This window comes from Rhinolophus sinicus, linkage group LG17, assembly GCF_036562045.2.
Source record: "Rhinolophus sinicus isolate RSC01 linkage group LG17, ASM3656204v1, whole genome shotgun sequence".
Lineage (NCBI taxonomy): Eukaryota > Metazoa > Chordata > Mammalia > Chiroptera > Rhinolophidae > Rhinolophus > Rhinolophus sinicus.
Genome location: NC_133766.1, coordinates 5,341,461 through 5,357,504, shown reverse-complemented (window position 1 = coordinate 5,357,504; position 16,044 = coordinate 5,341,461). Strand labels below are relative to the sequence as shown.

Below are 16,044 nucleotides of genomic sequence, written 5' to 3'. Positions count from 1 at the left end.
GTTCTGCCAAATCTGGGCCTCAGGCCCCCTGTCTAGCACTAAACTGTTTTTTCACCGTTTGGGAGGCTCTGCTATCGGGGAAGCAGTTATAATCCACTATCTTTGTCAAAGACCTACCCCTGGACCACAACTACCAGCCATTTTACAGAAGCCAAGCTGGAATTTAGGTGTACCACTACCTTATGTGATATTTGCATTCTACACACCTAGAATCCTGTACATTTCACACTTTTACACTTCTGTGATTCGTCCTCGTTGTAACCCTCTCAGCACTTCTCCTGAATTGGACATGTAAACTTGTTAACAGCCTCCATCATTGCTTCTACCCTGATTTCAGCAATGCTTTCACATTTGGAGAAAAATCGAAGTAGCAAAGTTTATGCTTCAATGCTGTTAAAAAAAAAAAAAAAAAAAACCCACCAAAAAACAAAAACAAAAAAACTCTACCTCTAAATGGACTGAGCAAATAACTGAGTGGAGTTATCTTTAGGTCTGGATGCCTTGTCCATCTTAAAGTGACTTTTTTAAAAAAAAAAAGTCTTGATTGGCAGCCAATACATTCCACACCTTAGTAGAGAAAATTTTCTGTTTGACAATCCATGAGTCGAACTGTTGGGCCACGTGGAAAGAGAAGTAAGATGATGTTTAGGTTGGAACATTAGAAAAGTTTTTCATGATACTCAGATTTTAACCGTACCTTACCGAGTCTATTTTTATGTCTTGTCTTAATGCTTAGATATGAAATATATTAACTTTTTTTTTGTTTTCATAGTATTCCAATTTTGAAATAAGCTTCTAGTGGAAGCACTAAAAATTACCCAAATTTATAAAAATTGGGTTTTTCTTATTTAATGAAAGACATGTAGTCACGAAAAAGTGTTGGTGAAGGCAGTAACAGTCACAGCCCTTGAGCCTGTCCTCTGCATCCAAGTGTGCAAGCCCAAGTTTGAAAATCTTTTCAGTTACTGTTATGCTTTCTAAGGCAAACCATCAAACCAAAGGGCAGGGGGGAATATTTTTCATGTGAAGCAGATGCTTCTGAAGCATAATGGAAAGTGTGAACTGCTTATAGTCAGACTTTGCAGCCTGAACAGATTCCAGCGCTTCAACCAGTCCTGAGTGAATTGGGCTCAGTTAATGAAGGTCATCGGTTCAAGCCTTTATATGCTTGCATACTTATTTCAAGTTAGGGCAGGGTTTATCAACCTTGACACATTCACACATGTGGCTGGATCGTTCTTTATTGTGCAGGCTATTCTGTAAATAATGGGATGTTGGCTTCTCTACCCACTAGATTCCAGTAGTACCACTGACAATCAGATGTATCTCAGACATTGCCAAATGTCCACGGGGAGCAAAATCACCCCTCGTTGAGAATCACTGACCTAAGTGGAAACAATACTTTTTTTTCAGATTCTTACTGGAGAGAATAATTGCAGTAATGGAAGAATTTCAACAAGCTGATACTTTTTTTTTTTTTAAGTTCTATTTTGTGTTTTGCATCAAATTATCCTTTTTCCCTCCCTAATTCCTTGAAGTGTTACCAAATATTCTCTTTGAAGCCATGTGACATAAAATGAGAAAATTTATGAGACTAATGGCTAATTACCTCAAAGAGGAAAACAAAAATGTCCCAATCAGAACTTTTCTTCAATTAAAACGTGGTCAATAATAATGATTTATGTGGAAGAATGTGTGTTGTCATTATGTAATGGGTCTTTAACATCCCATTTGTTATACAACTAATATCCCTAAATAACGTTAGCGTTTTCTATTTTAGGGCTGATTTGATTAGTTGGCACGCAACTAAATATATTTGCTAAATCTTTATTTGAATGTTATTTTGTGTTTTTTGTTTTTTTTCAGGACTTTTTTTTTTTTTTTTTAACTAGATTCTGCTTAACTCAATAATGGAAAGAAATGCGTTCCTAGCTCTGGACTAAAATAATATGCATCCAGTTGAGACAAACAAAATGAAAATGGTTTAGAAAAAGAACAGTTTTAAGTTAAAATATGCGAGTCCTCCTTGTAGTTTCCCAAATAAGTGAAATTATTTTAGGTTCTGTTCTGGGATACTTATCTCCTGCTCCATCCATTTAGATTGCTTAATTTTTTAGTTTTTATTTTTTCCCCTTCTTCCGCCTCCCCTCTCTTCCCCAACCCCACTCCGGTTCAAGCCGTTACTTCTCAGTCTAGTTGTGTAGGTTGGCTGCTCAGGGCAGCCCAGCTCCAGGGAGAGCTGTTGTTCACAGTCTTTTATGTAGAGGGCGCAGCTCACTGGCCCATGTGGGAATCGAACCGGCAACCTCGGAGTTAGGAGCATGGGACTCCAACCACCTACCTGAGCCACGGTGCTGGCCCCAGAATGTTTAATTTTTAATAGACAAGTGTATGGCTTCTCCCTAATAATTATCATTACAACACTCCCCTGGCCTTCTTCTAGCTTCCTGCAAAGTGCCCCATACTCACTTGTTCAGTCTACTTAAAAGTTACTGCTGCTGCCCCCACTCTCCTTCTCTACATTTTGTATAAAAACTTTTCTTACCTTATTGGATTTCTAAGTTTATAAAAATAACACATGAATACAGAAATAAGTAAGTTAATATATGGATGTCTAAAGAAGTCAAAAATAACCCCTAACTTTTCTTCTAACCCATCGCCTACACCTTTCTTTATGCTCAGATAAACACATACAGAAACACATGTATGTGTGTGTGTGCGCGACTGTTTTTCTGTCTCTTTTACGTACAAAAAAATGTCTGTGAGAGAAAATATGTCCAAAAAGCTATGATGTAAGACATCATCATTCTCATCACTTCTCATTCACTAGAGTGAAGTCACTTCTTTCTGGACACAGTAGAGGAAATAAAAATACAAATAAGCCTCAAGCACCCCTTGGAGGTCCCTGTTCTATCGCCCACTGAGTGTTCTAAGCAGCAGATCAATTCTTGTTTTCCGACAGTCTATTCAGCAAGATTGATCACTTTTGGAACATAATAAAGATTCTAACTGACTTCTCAACGTCTTCTGCCTCCAATCGAAATGTCCTTTCCTCCAACTGATTAAAATTAAAGTCAGGGGGTTCCAAAGCTAGGCAGTAGCAATGCTCTTTTAAGCCTGGTTTGCCAAAGAAAGAACCAAAGGTTTACTGGTGCTGCGATGACTGAGACAGACAATTCATTTTTATAGTCACACGGAATTATATTGAGGTCAGTGAATTTTTATCCTTCTTAACTGTAATGATATTCTTACTGAGTTGTGCATAAATTAAGTGAACCAGATGGGCTCTCCTTAAATCCCAGGGAAATACATTTGCTAAACTTCTCCAAGGGAAAGCATACACATTATTCCAAGAAAATAAATAACCCTAATTGAGCTGACTGCACCTAAATTGCTTAAAATGTTCTGGCTTTCTCTCACACTTTGTAAATATGAGAGAGGGCATGTACATTAGGACACTGTACTATCTGCCCCTTTCATCTACCAAGATTATAACACACATCACCAAGACATTTCTAGGTTTGACGATGAGTTTTCAGCGTCTGTCTACCCTCTCACAAATAACAAAGGACAGGAATTTAGGAGTTGAAGGTCTGGCGTAAGAGGCAAGACAAATGAGCATGGATCTAGCACCTGTGCTCTTCAGTATAATCTATTTGGGTGACATTTGACATGGCACCCTCTGTCTTTGCGAACGACTGCTAGAATCCAATGGATCGCCACAATCAGTACTCTAGGTAATAAGTACTTTTCCCACTAATGGAGGCTGACTATGTCCACTTGTCTTGCCGAATGCGTTGGGAAATCACTAGACAAAGTAGCTTTCAACTGTTGTAAAAACAAGTGCTTAAATCTGATTTTCTTTCCCTCTTCTTTTCTTAAATGTCAAAGCCCTCCCGTGTGTATACATTTATTGCATTTAATCTAATTGTAACTTAATAAAGATTTAGTTATTTTAAAATTCTGCTTAAGCATGTTTGGGTTCTATTTCTTCCTTTCAAATGCTCCTTCCCTCCAATCAAGGCAGTCAACTTCATACTTCTGCTGGGGGGAAATATAAGAATCCTTTAGTTTGAAAAGCCCAACTTTAAGGATAGTGACAGTAAATTTCTCTTTCAAAGGTAATAAAAAAAATCCATAAGGGAAGAGATGAAATGTAGTTTTTCCCCACAGCTTTAAATTTTTTGAAGTATTCATTTCTGAACCTAGGATTCATTTTAGTTTTCATTTGTGCTTTTGTAACAATATTATTAAGAAATTTGAGAGCTTTTGTTACAGCATTTTATTCCTTACATTTTAAGTTTTTCTCTACCTTTAATTTGCCTAATTTAATATCAAATATATTTAACTAAAACTCAAAGTCTTGAATGAAGAAAGAATTAGAAGTCTATTGAATTTCTAAAAATGCCTGCCAAGAGAGGGCATCAAATTAAAGAAGGAAATTAAATGTCTTCTCTCTAGGACAAAATATGGAGATTACTTTTTACCTGAAGGCCTCAGTTCTAAAAATGACATTTTGATTTACATTTGTGCTCAAAAAACAAACAATTAAAAAACAAACAAACAAAACTCCCTGTTACTGAATATATTTGTTCACATTCCCAAAACTGACTCTGGAAGTCCTAGTTTTGACCTTTCTCATGAAGACAAAACTTAGAATCCAGTGTTCAGCGAAACCGCTCGAAGGAGGAGACAGACTGTACCCTACATACCTTAGGTATCACAAGGCCAACAGGAAAACATTTTCAAAGGGAAAAGTAAGTAACGGAGCTGGAAGCAAAATTTTTCCTGAGCAACTGTGATCTCACTAAAGGAAAGTTTTCCTCTTAAGGAGAAATAACAAAATACACATAATTTTTCAAAGAAGAATGTAAACCTTGGTGCTTTGTTCCATCACGTACTCATAATGTAAATCTAAATGTGCATCTGTTGGGAAAGTGTGTTTTCCTAGAGTTTAGAGGATTAGCTCCCAAACTCAAAGGGTCGTCTAAAGATGGATGAAGCAGATCAATGTTGCTGGCCCTGAGAAAACGAACAGTAGGGTTGTTCCATATATCTCAGAATATACCTGTGTGTATGCACATGTGTGCACAACACTTAACATATGTGGTAAGATGAATGTATTTATTTTGCTCATCTAAAGAAACATTAATTAAGCAGGCTTCATTGTCTTTAGTGTCTGGGGAGTATCATAACTAATAAAATGCCATTCACTAAATAAACAATCAGCCATTGTGAGTCTCAAATGAGTCACCTATCACAGCTGGCTCACGTATATGGCAGGCAACAGGTCAGCTATGTAGCCTTGGGGACAACTCAGAACAAGCATTCCAGCGTGAGAGGGGGAAAAAAGAATCTCACATTCTTCTTTTGAAGACTCCAGATCTGTAACTCTGGGGACAGCACAGCTTGTATTCCAGTGTTTTCCATTTATACTGAAATTCTAAGCTAAAGGAAAATAGCATGCAGATGTGCTGTTTTGATTCGAGGAAGCTCTTTCATGCCAGAGTCCATTGTCAGTATATAACGATCATATTTTAAAAGTATTAGCATTGCATTTCTTCTCACGAGCTATCACTTATTCATAACATAAACCACTAAAGATGGAGGGCAATGAATAGCAGCGCCTCCAAAGTAGCCAGTCTTCAATTAAAAATCAAAACGGTAAGCGCTTGCATCTTTGGCACACTAACCAACCAGCTCCCCCACAGCACTGTACCAAGTGTTGCCCACTAGATGGTGGTTCCGGGGGACCGAAGGTCTGGGAGGGACTTCCGTCCAGTCCTGAAGCTACCCTCAATGAGCAGCACTTTAGAAATTTTGAATTTTATTGCTCATTGTAATATAATTAGTTCAAAATCAGTAACCTTTCTTAAACCAAACATTTTAGTACCCAGAAGAACTTGACAGAGCAACTAACACAAACGGATGGCTCCTGCTATGGAGAAGTGTTTTCCTTTGGGAATTTTACAAGTGCGTTTAAGTCATCAGTGAGTCACGAGTGAAAGAGGCAAATCATAAATGCTTCTCGAGTGGTCTAAGGGTTAGCACCTCCTCAAAATGTCAGCAGCTGGTGCCCTGATCTGCCGTAGGCACAGGCTTGCTATGAGTACACTTACTACAATTAGCTCAGGGTACTTAACGAACCAACAGGAGATGCATGTGGCATACGGCATTGTAGACACAGACTCAGCTTATGGAAGGGACCAGGATCAGACATCCTTACTGTTCAGAAACTGAAACACATTATATGGTATAAGAACTAAAATATTTATCTTATTTTATTTTATTATTATTATTATTTTTTATTTTGTCGAAATGTTGTTATTTTTTTTTTAATAACGGTAGTTTTAGAACTATTATCCTTTACTTTGTGTAAAAAATCTTTAACTATGTTCATAAGTTACCTGCTGTTTTAAAAAAGGAAACTATTAGTGGGCTGAGTTCACCCCTTTGTTCCTTCACAAATGTCTGTCCTGTACTTTCCTTGTACTTTTTTACACTTTATTAAATATTACTACTTGGGTCAGAAGTAGTTATATCAAAATATAAATTTATAAAGTGACACATTTTCAATACCAACCATCTACGTCAACTTATTCCATAATAGCACATTCCATCCAATTAAATTTCAAGATTTCCCACATTTGTTTTACATTCTATATGTATGGCTTATGAATAGCAATTTTGATGAATTCCAGCTGGTTTAAATATGCAGGCAGACCCTTATATAACAGATTCTTTTCAATTCTTATTGTATTCAGTGAGGCCCATTTTAAGTGGGCCACCTGGTAGAATGAAGCACTTATAATTCTCTGCAGAAAAAAACAAACAAAAAAAACAACCACCCTGCTAAACTTAAGACCATCTTGCCCAATTACGATACTATTATATAATTAATATAAGTGAGAAGTAGTTCTGATCTTTTGGAAAACTCAAATTAAAATGAAAACAAGCTAAGCAACCGTATGAGCGACTACATTGCTCCTTTATCTATTGCAACAACGTTAAGATAATTTCCACCATTTGTGTACATTACCTGGTTTTGCAAATCTATCACACACATTTCAGTCTCCCCTCAATTCCCCACACCCTCCTCCTTCCATCCAGCTGGAATACATCAAGGGCACAGAAGCCAAGTCAAATGTTGACCCCACCCTCCTCCATCCATTTTAAGACACCTTCAAAGGCAGAACACTGATCTAACTCAATTTCACCAACAAAGCCAGCCATCCTGCTATTTAAGACTCCAGTTTGGGGTTTTTATAACTGCACATTAACATGAGAGCTTTGATTTTTTTGGTCAAAACTTCAGCTGCACTGAGTTTCGTCAGAGTGTTGCACCCGTTCCGCAGAAAAGTCTGCATGATTAAACTTTCCTAATCTTTGTTCTCAGTGCCCACCTATCTCTTTCCTTATAATACACACTTCTTTGAGCTGCCCAATAACCAACTCTGAAGGACGTAACATTTCCCTTCCGATAGGTCAAAACAGAACAGCCATTATGGTAGTGCCAATGCACGTTTTCCCCGGCATCTGCACGCCCTGTATCATTTATGACCATCCCAGACGACACTCATCCCAGCATGCACAGAAACACACTTGACAAGACACACGCAGGAGGGAAGCGGGGGCTGGAAAGAAACAGGAGCTGCAGGAGGACAAAGAACTTACTTTGTTGTTCCCCTGTGCATGTAGCCGCAAGAAAAAAAAAAAAAAGAAATATGTTAAACATAAATTTATTTTAAAACTAGGAGGTATTTCTCGTGCTAGAGAGAAATCAAAACAAAAAATGTAACTAGTCACTGACATCCCAGACAGACACATACAGCACCCAGAACTCATGGGCCAGTCAAAGACTCTACTTAGATTAAATGAAATCACACATTTTTAACAGCAGAAAATCATGACAGAGATTTCCCCCTTTCTTTCGGAAGACTTGGAGAATGGGAACCTGGCCAAAGAGCATGGGCTTGAATTGGTAATAAGTGAATTGTTAGTATGTCGGTTTGCCCTTTCCTGCAAGCCCCTCCTCCAACATGCCAAGCAGTGGAAAATTTCATCAGCCAATGCACTTTTAAACAAACACTGCATCGTTGGTTTCAAAGAAGGTGGAAAAAAAAAAAAAAAGAAAGAAAGAAAGAAAAGAGAGCAGAGGAAAGGAGTGGGTGGTTCTGGGGACAGTTAGCAGACCAAGTGAGAACCTCCATCTGTATCATTCCTTTATTTTGTAAATTATGAACTTTGTCTTGGGTTGGCATGGGAAGCGAAAACTGTATAGTGGGAATGTGGCCAAAATAAACACTGGTCCACATTCAAGAAAATGGGTCTGGAAAGGTTAGTCAAAAAACTGTAGTCATTTCTAAATGGGACACTCTGGAGAGGGACCCGTAGAGCAGCCAGTGACAGGCGGCGGGCAAATGGCTCTCCTGTTTCAAACTGGAGCTGCAAGGGTATGATTTATATCAAACAATTTAACTCACATATGGCTTAAAAAAATAAAACGGTGATTCATTACTCCCAGGGCAGCCCAAGTCCTCACTAGGTCAGATCCTGTGGGGGAGATGTGATGGGATATGAGCAGGGAACAGATCTGAACTCTTGTCACAAGGGGCCCAGGAGGAATTTCGCGCTGGGATGTGGGGCTGAAGAGAACAGTCAGGAAAGTATGTGCATCTGTGCAGGAGACTGAGCACAGGGTGGAGTAGCAGGTTGGGCTGGAGATCTGGCATGCAGTTTTGAGAGAGGAAGTGAAGTGGGAAATACACACAGGAATTGTCTGGAGAGCGGTAAGGTAAGGATCACGGGAGAGTATATTTTCTGGAAAACAATGCTAATCGGTGACTTGAAGGAAATGTCTCATTCACGGACCACCACGGCCATCATGTTTAATAAAAACATAAATTTGAACACTGATACAATAGAGTGGAGAAGCTTCAAGGTCTTGTGAGTTGCTACGAGAGAAGCGGTAATATCACTGGCTGATGTGAGACATAAATAATGATACAAGAATGAATGGAGGGGGGAAAAAGAGTCTTTTGTAAAGAAAACATGCCAACTGCTCAATAAGGCAATAAAGAGCCCCACAGGGAATTTTATCAGGAGTAAAATACTATTTTAGAGAATAATGGGACCCCAGTTCTCCAAAAAAGTGCAATATTGCTGAAAATACCTCCAACACATGGAATTTATTGCATTCCACAGCAGTGCAGCTTTTGATCTAGCAAATAAGTTTCAGGAGTTCAACCAAGTATTTGCACATTAGGGGATGACTGGCTTCCTTGCTCAATGGCAGATGGTTCTGTTTGTAGTGGCAACAGTGATGTCACAGAGCAGGGAGCCTTAATCCTTAAATAGCAGCAAGATACAAGGGGAGGACATGGTGTGGCTTTGCCATTTCTGGTTTCCTTCAATCATTTCCCAACTGTCTATTCTGAGAGAGGCTTAAGAGTGATGAATGGGGGAACTGTTGGTGCTTTCTAATTCCCTCCACTGCACTGTGGGGCGGCCATTGAGGCTTGGATCCCTGAAGGTACTTCTACTGAAGAGTAACTGAGACGGTTCGGGATTGGTCAGGTAGCTGCTCTGAGATCTATGGGAAGCACTGCTGAACAAGCTAAGGATAAAGCGATGGGGAGCAGCACCGAGTGTGGGCATTGTCAGTCTTGTATTATTAGACAGCTGAATGAATGCACGCGGGTGGTGACCGTGTTAATAAATACTTATGGAGGTCTGTGGCCATTCCTCCTCATCCCCTAGAATGGTACAGACACCCTCTCTCCTAATTGTCATGTGCCACACAGAAAAGTTCAGTTTTGGAGAGTATCCAAAAGAATTTCTGAAGTCCCCAAAAGACTTCATTATAGGATGGTTTCCATTTCCCAAGCAATCTCAAAAACATTAATTATGACTGGGAGGGTCCAGAATTCAGAGCTATAGTGAAATTCCAGGGTATCCACTTTCTACTGCCAATTTTCATCTCTGAAATCATACATTGTAGGGGGGAACCCATCTATCTAGAGAGCTAATAGAAACCTCGCAAAAAGTCTTGCGGTATATGACTGAACAAATATGTAGAACTGAATTTGCACTATATGTATTTCCAGGGCACGCGTGGACCTGCAGGCTGCTTCCTTCAGATAGTCAGCAGGCCAGCATCTGAGGGCGGGCTGGGGAGTCCTCACTTCCCCTGACAGCCTCTCCTGCTCACTCCTGACTGGCTGATGGAGACTTTGAAGCCAGCTTATCCACAGGACAGCATAACCCCAATACTCCCCTAAGCCATTTGGCTTCCTCAGCCCAGAGTTGAGGAAATTCTCCTTCACATGCCCAATCCCAATGATAGCTTCCAAAGAAAAGGGAACTACTAAACTGGAAATTATGGCTTCATGGGCACATGAATGATTTCCAATAATAATAATAATAATAGTAATAATAATATAGTAATAATAAAGGTTACATGGCATTGAACACATCCACCCACTTGCAGGCACCGAGCTAGATGTGACACACAACTGTCTTAACCTAACCTTATCAAATCACTCAAGGAAGGTATTGTTGTTTTGTGTTTAAAAAAAGAATAAACAACTGGAGAGTTAAATAAGTTGCCTGAGCCATACAACTAATAAAGGGAAGGGTTGGGATTCAAAGGTGAGTGTATTTTAATTAAAGTCTCCCTCATTTCACTGTGCACATAATGTTCCAGAGAATCCAGAATCCTTAATGTTTATATACAACTTAAGACATGTTGTGAGCCGACAAAACTGTGCCAGAAAAAATCAGTCATTTGTTATATCATGTTCTTTAGATATTTGATCAAATTCACATTTATTTGTATTCAAACTTGTAGGAAAAGTTTACATACATGTGTCAGTTAAATAATATTGCAAAAGTGCTTTAATTGTAGCCAGTAACCACTGATACACACACACACACACACACACACACACACACACACACGTTTTATCTCAGTCTAATAATTTTTTAAGTTAATTCCATTAGAAACATCGTTTACTTTGAAACTGTGTAAAATCCTACACACTTAGCTAACAATATAAAATTTTATAGTGGTTATAATTTCAATTTAATTGCCAGAGAAAATAGAAATAAAATTCTGCTAAATCCAAATTCAGATTTAAATTAATTTTTAAAATATTGTGGCTGCTCAGAAAGATCAGGTGACTAGAAAAATGCTACCTGTGCAGCTGGGAGAGGTTATATATAAGGTCACAGAGTGTCAGTGGCACAGTGGGGCACTGAATCCAGTCTCCCTTTTCCGTCTTAGGGCCACACACTACACTGCTAAGATAAGAAGTCTACATTTTTGCTTTGGATCCAGAAAGATTAAGGGACTGAAGGTAATTAGAAAATGCACATGTGAAAATAGGAGGTAATTAGACAATGCACCTGGGAATATGGTTGGGCTATTATTGCATTTTACATAGATACCCATCATAGTTTTTATCACATTGTAATTATTTATTTGCATCTCTCTCTCCCACTAGATTTGGAACTCCCATGAAGTAAAAATTGCATCCTTTTTTCATCCTTGAATCTCTAGAGTCCACCATAACAGTGATGGATGAAGGGAAGGAAGGAGTGGGGGTAAAAGGTGGAAGGGAAGAAAGAAAGAAAAATTGTAGAAAACTCCAAGAGAAATGATCTAAGAGAGGGAAGAAACAGGGTAGCAGAATATTATGATATGAATGACATAAAAACATTCCACCATGTGGATGTGATAGGAAAAAAAAAATACAATAGGGAAAAGCACGTTATAAAAAAGTTCACCACCTTAGCTGAACACAAAATTTGTCTGAAAGACCATTTCATTCACATTTGGGTGATGGCTATTTATCTAAATGAAGCCAGCCTTATACAATTAAAAAAACAATCTATGTAGATTTTTTCCCCCGGTCAAAATAGAGGCGTTTTGTGTAGAAAGCAGAACTTTTTGAGTCTAGACTCATGTCCGTGTAAGACACATAAATGTTTCATTATTAGCGTAGCGAGGGACTGATTGGCTGTCAACTCGATGGTTTATTGATACAAAAACAAAATGACACACCAGAATCCTAAAATTTTACTGAGAGAGAGGCATCTGTTATTAGGTTAATCGGACTTCTTTGTCAACTCTTTCTAAATGAGAAAGAACTGTACTTAAAAGTATCCCTTCCCCCAAGCCTATGTTCACAACATGGAATGTTTAGATAAGCAGTCTATTTAGACTGCTTTCGGTAGTTAGCTGCCATTTAAACATCTGAAAGTCAAGCAATCGTGTAATATAACCTGGAGAACTCCGCGGTGCATACGAAATGCAAATATTGTTTATGATGAAAACTGAGGAAAGTAACGTTCATGGCACACTGCCAAGTTTAATTTCCTGTCATGTCTCTGGCATGTAGTAAAAAAGCCCTTTGTCTCGATCTCCCAAACAACTGTACCAAATGTGTGTTTCTAAACAAATAAAAATAACGTGAAAGGAATCAAAACAGATTGTGTAGGACAACTCTAGATTTGCTTAAAATTGAGCATTCTGTTAAAGAATAGCAGATCTTTCATTGTGCGTCTTCTTTGTGTAGCGCTGTGAATACACGAAAATCCAGATTTCTAAAAACAGTTCACTAAGGGATAGCTAGGTCATTTCACTTTCCAAGATAGTTTTTTCCTCACAAGAGATGTATTACATAATATCTTTAAATAGAAAACTTGCCTAGAGCATTTAAAATAAGTTTGATTGTTAAAGTCATGACTGAAGAAAACATTTTCACAAACATTACAGCTGTGTGTAAGGAAGGTACACACACACACACACACACACACACACACAGACACGTTGATATTTCATATAACCAAGCATATTTGGAAGAAATAGTATAAATAGTAATAGAAATAGCAGAAATAGTATAAAATATTTAGAATCTCATTGGGCTTTAATATCCACAGTGTTGTACCTTCTACTTGTTAAAGAAAGTAGTGATGAAAATGAGAATTATCACCATCATTGTTATAAATAATAATCATCTCACTTAGTCTTGTCAACCATGCTATGGGGGACGTCTGGTATCTCCATTTTAGAGATGGGAAGCTTGGAACGCACAAAGGCAAGACAACCTGCCCAAGATCTCCGTTGGTACGTGAGCATCAGAATTTCAATTTAGGTAGTTTGACACTAAAGCCTGTGCTTGAACCCAATGCTCTGCCGCTTCTCGTAATACCCAGATATACGGATCTTTACAACTGTAAATCTTACGTAACTAAAGTGGCTCTGGCTCGAAACTCTCCAAGGTTGCCCCGCCTCCCTCAGAACAAAACTCAGATGCTCATCAGTTCCTGCAAGGCCTGCGTTAGTTTGAAGCTACCGATCACTTTGTCCTCCCTCCATGGGATCCAGACACACTTTTTTGTTGCTCCTCTGTCTGGAGAGATGACGAGATGACTTTGCACTTGCTCGTCCTCTGCCAGGAATCTGCTTCTTCAGACTTTCATGTCATTTACTCCTTCCCTGCCCTCGGGAGCCCACTCAAATGTCACCTCTTCAGAGGGGACTTCCCTGATCACCTTCGCCACAATAAAGCTCGCCTGCCCTCACTCTCACTTCTGTCTCTTTGACTTTATTTTTGTACAGAACTTATCTCCCTCTTAAACCACATGGCATAATTACCCAGCTATTAGTTCTCTTGTTTAACGTTTGTTCCTTGCTCGTGGGATCTCATCGCTAACCTCTGTTATCACTGGTGCCTGGCAAAAAGCACATGCTCTACAGGCTTTTTAATATAGAATGTTTTTTTCTTAAAAGATACAGAATGTTTGTGAAATTAAACACACTACTATCAAGGCATGGAAAAGAGTAATTAGTCATGATTAGAATTAACGACAAGAGCAGTGATTTTTAAATGATTTCTCATGTGTGATCTTTAGAGTCATATATGTCTATGCAACTATGTATATACACAACTGATAAAGACTGGACAGCAATTATGAAAATCATACACAGATACCCCTGTGTCTGGGTGTCACCGGGAAGGGGTCTGGTTTCACCCCTTTTGAGGGCACAGTGCATGTGGCATGCGGGGTAGGAGGGGGTTCATTATTTGAGGTGCTAGCCAGACAAAGGTAGGTTGGGATGGGGTGAAGAGGTCTCAGCAATGAGGAGAACATTCTGGCACAAGTCCCCAACCCTTTACCCTGGAACACTGTTAAATCCCAATGTCACCTCACAGACGTGGTCAGGTCCGAACCCCCCGGAGAGTTCTCCATGGTTCGACATTGTGCCCGCGTCTCAGACTTTCTCTTCAGCAGACTCTGTCCCTATTTGGGGGCCTAGAAATAACCCAGCTTGGACATGGTCAGTCCTGTAAACTGATGGAGAGCCAAGTAAGCACTGCAAGGCTCAAGCTGGACTAAGCGCCCAAGGCTCAGTCTCAGGACTTCAGTTCCGAGGGGAATGGCTGGCCCAGGCCTGTGGGGAGCAGCGAGAAAGCGGTGAGGGCCCCTCAGTCAGCAGCGCCTGTTTAACAGTGTGTGACTGGATGTTGGGCCGGCTTCTGGAGTTTAAATCCAGACCTGTCTGTGTAATATTACATTTACCAAAGAACACAAATACAAGGTCTGCTTATTAACTTGAATGACAGAAGTGTCTCCAAGACACTTGAAGTATATTCATAAAGATAAGTGGGAAAGGCAATATAATATTTTTTTCTTCTTTCACACTCACAAGAACATTAACCAGAGTTTGAATACAGATACAATTTTGGATACAGGTACTACAGACATAATGAAAGGAGGGAGAGTTTTATAAAAATAACTATGTCTTTCAGAATATGAAATAGTGTTATGATTAATGATATGTGTGTATATAAGGTTAAGATTATATGAAGAATTTTATAAATTGCTTGTATTTACACTGTAACAACTGTGGAACAGCACATAGGGGAAAATAAAATTTTAGGTTAAAACAAACTCTCTTGGTCTGAGATTACATATATTGTGTTTTATGGCAGAACGGGGAATTTTCTTTAACGAATATGCTGATAAACTTCTTAAAATAGAAGTCTAATGGAGGCAAAGAAATACAAGCAAAGTATCAGTTAAAACGGTGCCAAATTACGTCAAAAGAGAACTAGTTTCTCCAGCATACAGTATGTAGAATTGCGTTTTCTTAAAAATGGTTAATAATTTAAAAATAAGAGACGTATCCAACTTACTAAAGATTTATCAGGATAAACTCCAGCTCTTAGCAGAGATGCCTTCCAGCTGTCTACGTCCTCCTGAGAATCGCATGCCAGCTCAAGGAAGCGATAATCTTTGTATACATTCCTGGAGTTAAAAAAAAAAAATCATGCTTTTAGTTATAAACCAAATTCAAAATGTCCTTCTATTACTCCAGACAATGCTGATACAAATGACAGTCCAAATGGATACTAAATCTCTTGTAGTCACCGGAGGGAAACAAAGACAATTCATTGTATTTAAAATAATTAGCAAATTCCTATATGTATGTAATATAATTTTTTAAAACCCTTACATTAAAGACTCCAGACTCAACTACACTGCTCAGCAATAAGAAGTAAAGGAAATACAAACTCTCTCAGTGTGATACACTGGGTGCCAAATGACGGGAGTTGTTCTGAAGGGGAATAGATTTGCTATTGCCTAGCAATTAGATCAATTTTCTGTAACTATTTTACAAGTCTAAATGGCTCATAAAACTTTAAAATGTACGGCAATAATCTTACAAACCTAAAATACTACGCTAGACTCAAAACACAAACGCCCATCAATATTGTGAAAATGAAAGAACATTAACCAGCATTTAGCAGAGTGAAATGACTATAAAGCGCATATTTATAACTGGGAAAATACTATAATTTTACATTTGTTTTCTAATAAACTAATAAACGAGATAAAAATATAAAAATGATAGCAATCATCCATTTTTTTACTGTTTACAGGTAACCTTATTTCTTTATACTTTGTTGTATGCATTGTTCACACAATTGAGTTTCTCTCTATCTCTCTCTCTATCAATTTTGTGTCCTTTTTCAC

General features: G+C 38.6%; 1 protein-coding gene across 12 annotated transcripts in view; it reads right to left on the bottom strand.

Annotated features, from left to right (window-relative positions):
• The window catches only part of DNM3 (dynamin 3), a 388,315-nt gene that overhangs the window by 70,234 nt on the left and 302,037 nt on the right, over positions 1 to 16,044 (bottom strand). For 6 of the 12 annotated variants that reach the window (XM_074322210.1, XM_074322205.1, XM_074322209.1 and 3 more), the window contains 2 exons: positions 15,204 to 15,315; positions 7,675 to 7,686 (listed from right to left, as the gene is read on the bottom strand). In XM_074322210.1, coding sequence (XP_074178311.1) covers positions 7,675 to 7,686; positions 15,204 to 15,315 — 124 coding nt within the window. The remainder of the gene's footprint in view (positions 1 to 7,674; positions 7,687 to 15,203; positions 15,316 to 16,044) is intronic. The other 6 variants (XM_074322213.1, XM_074322208.1, XM_074322211.1 and 3 more) reach the window with 1 other exon arrangement.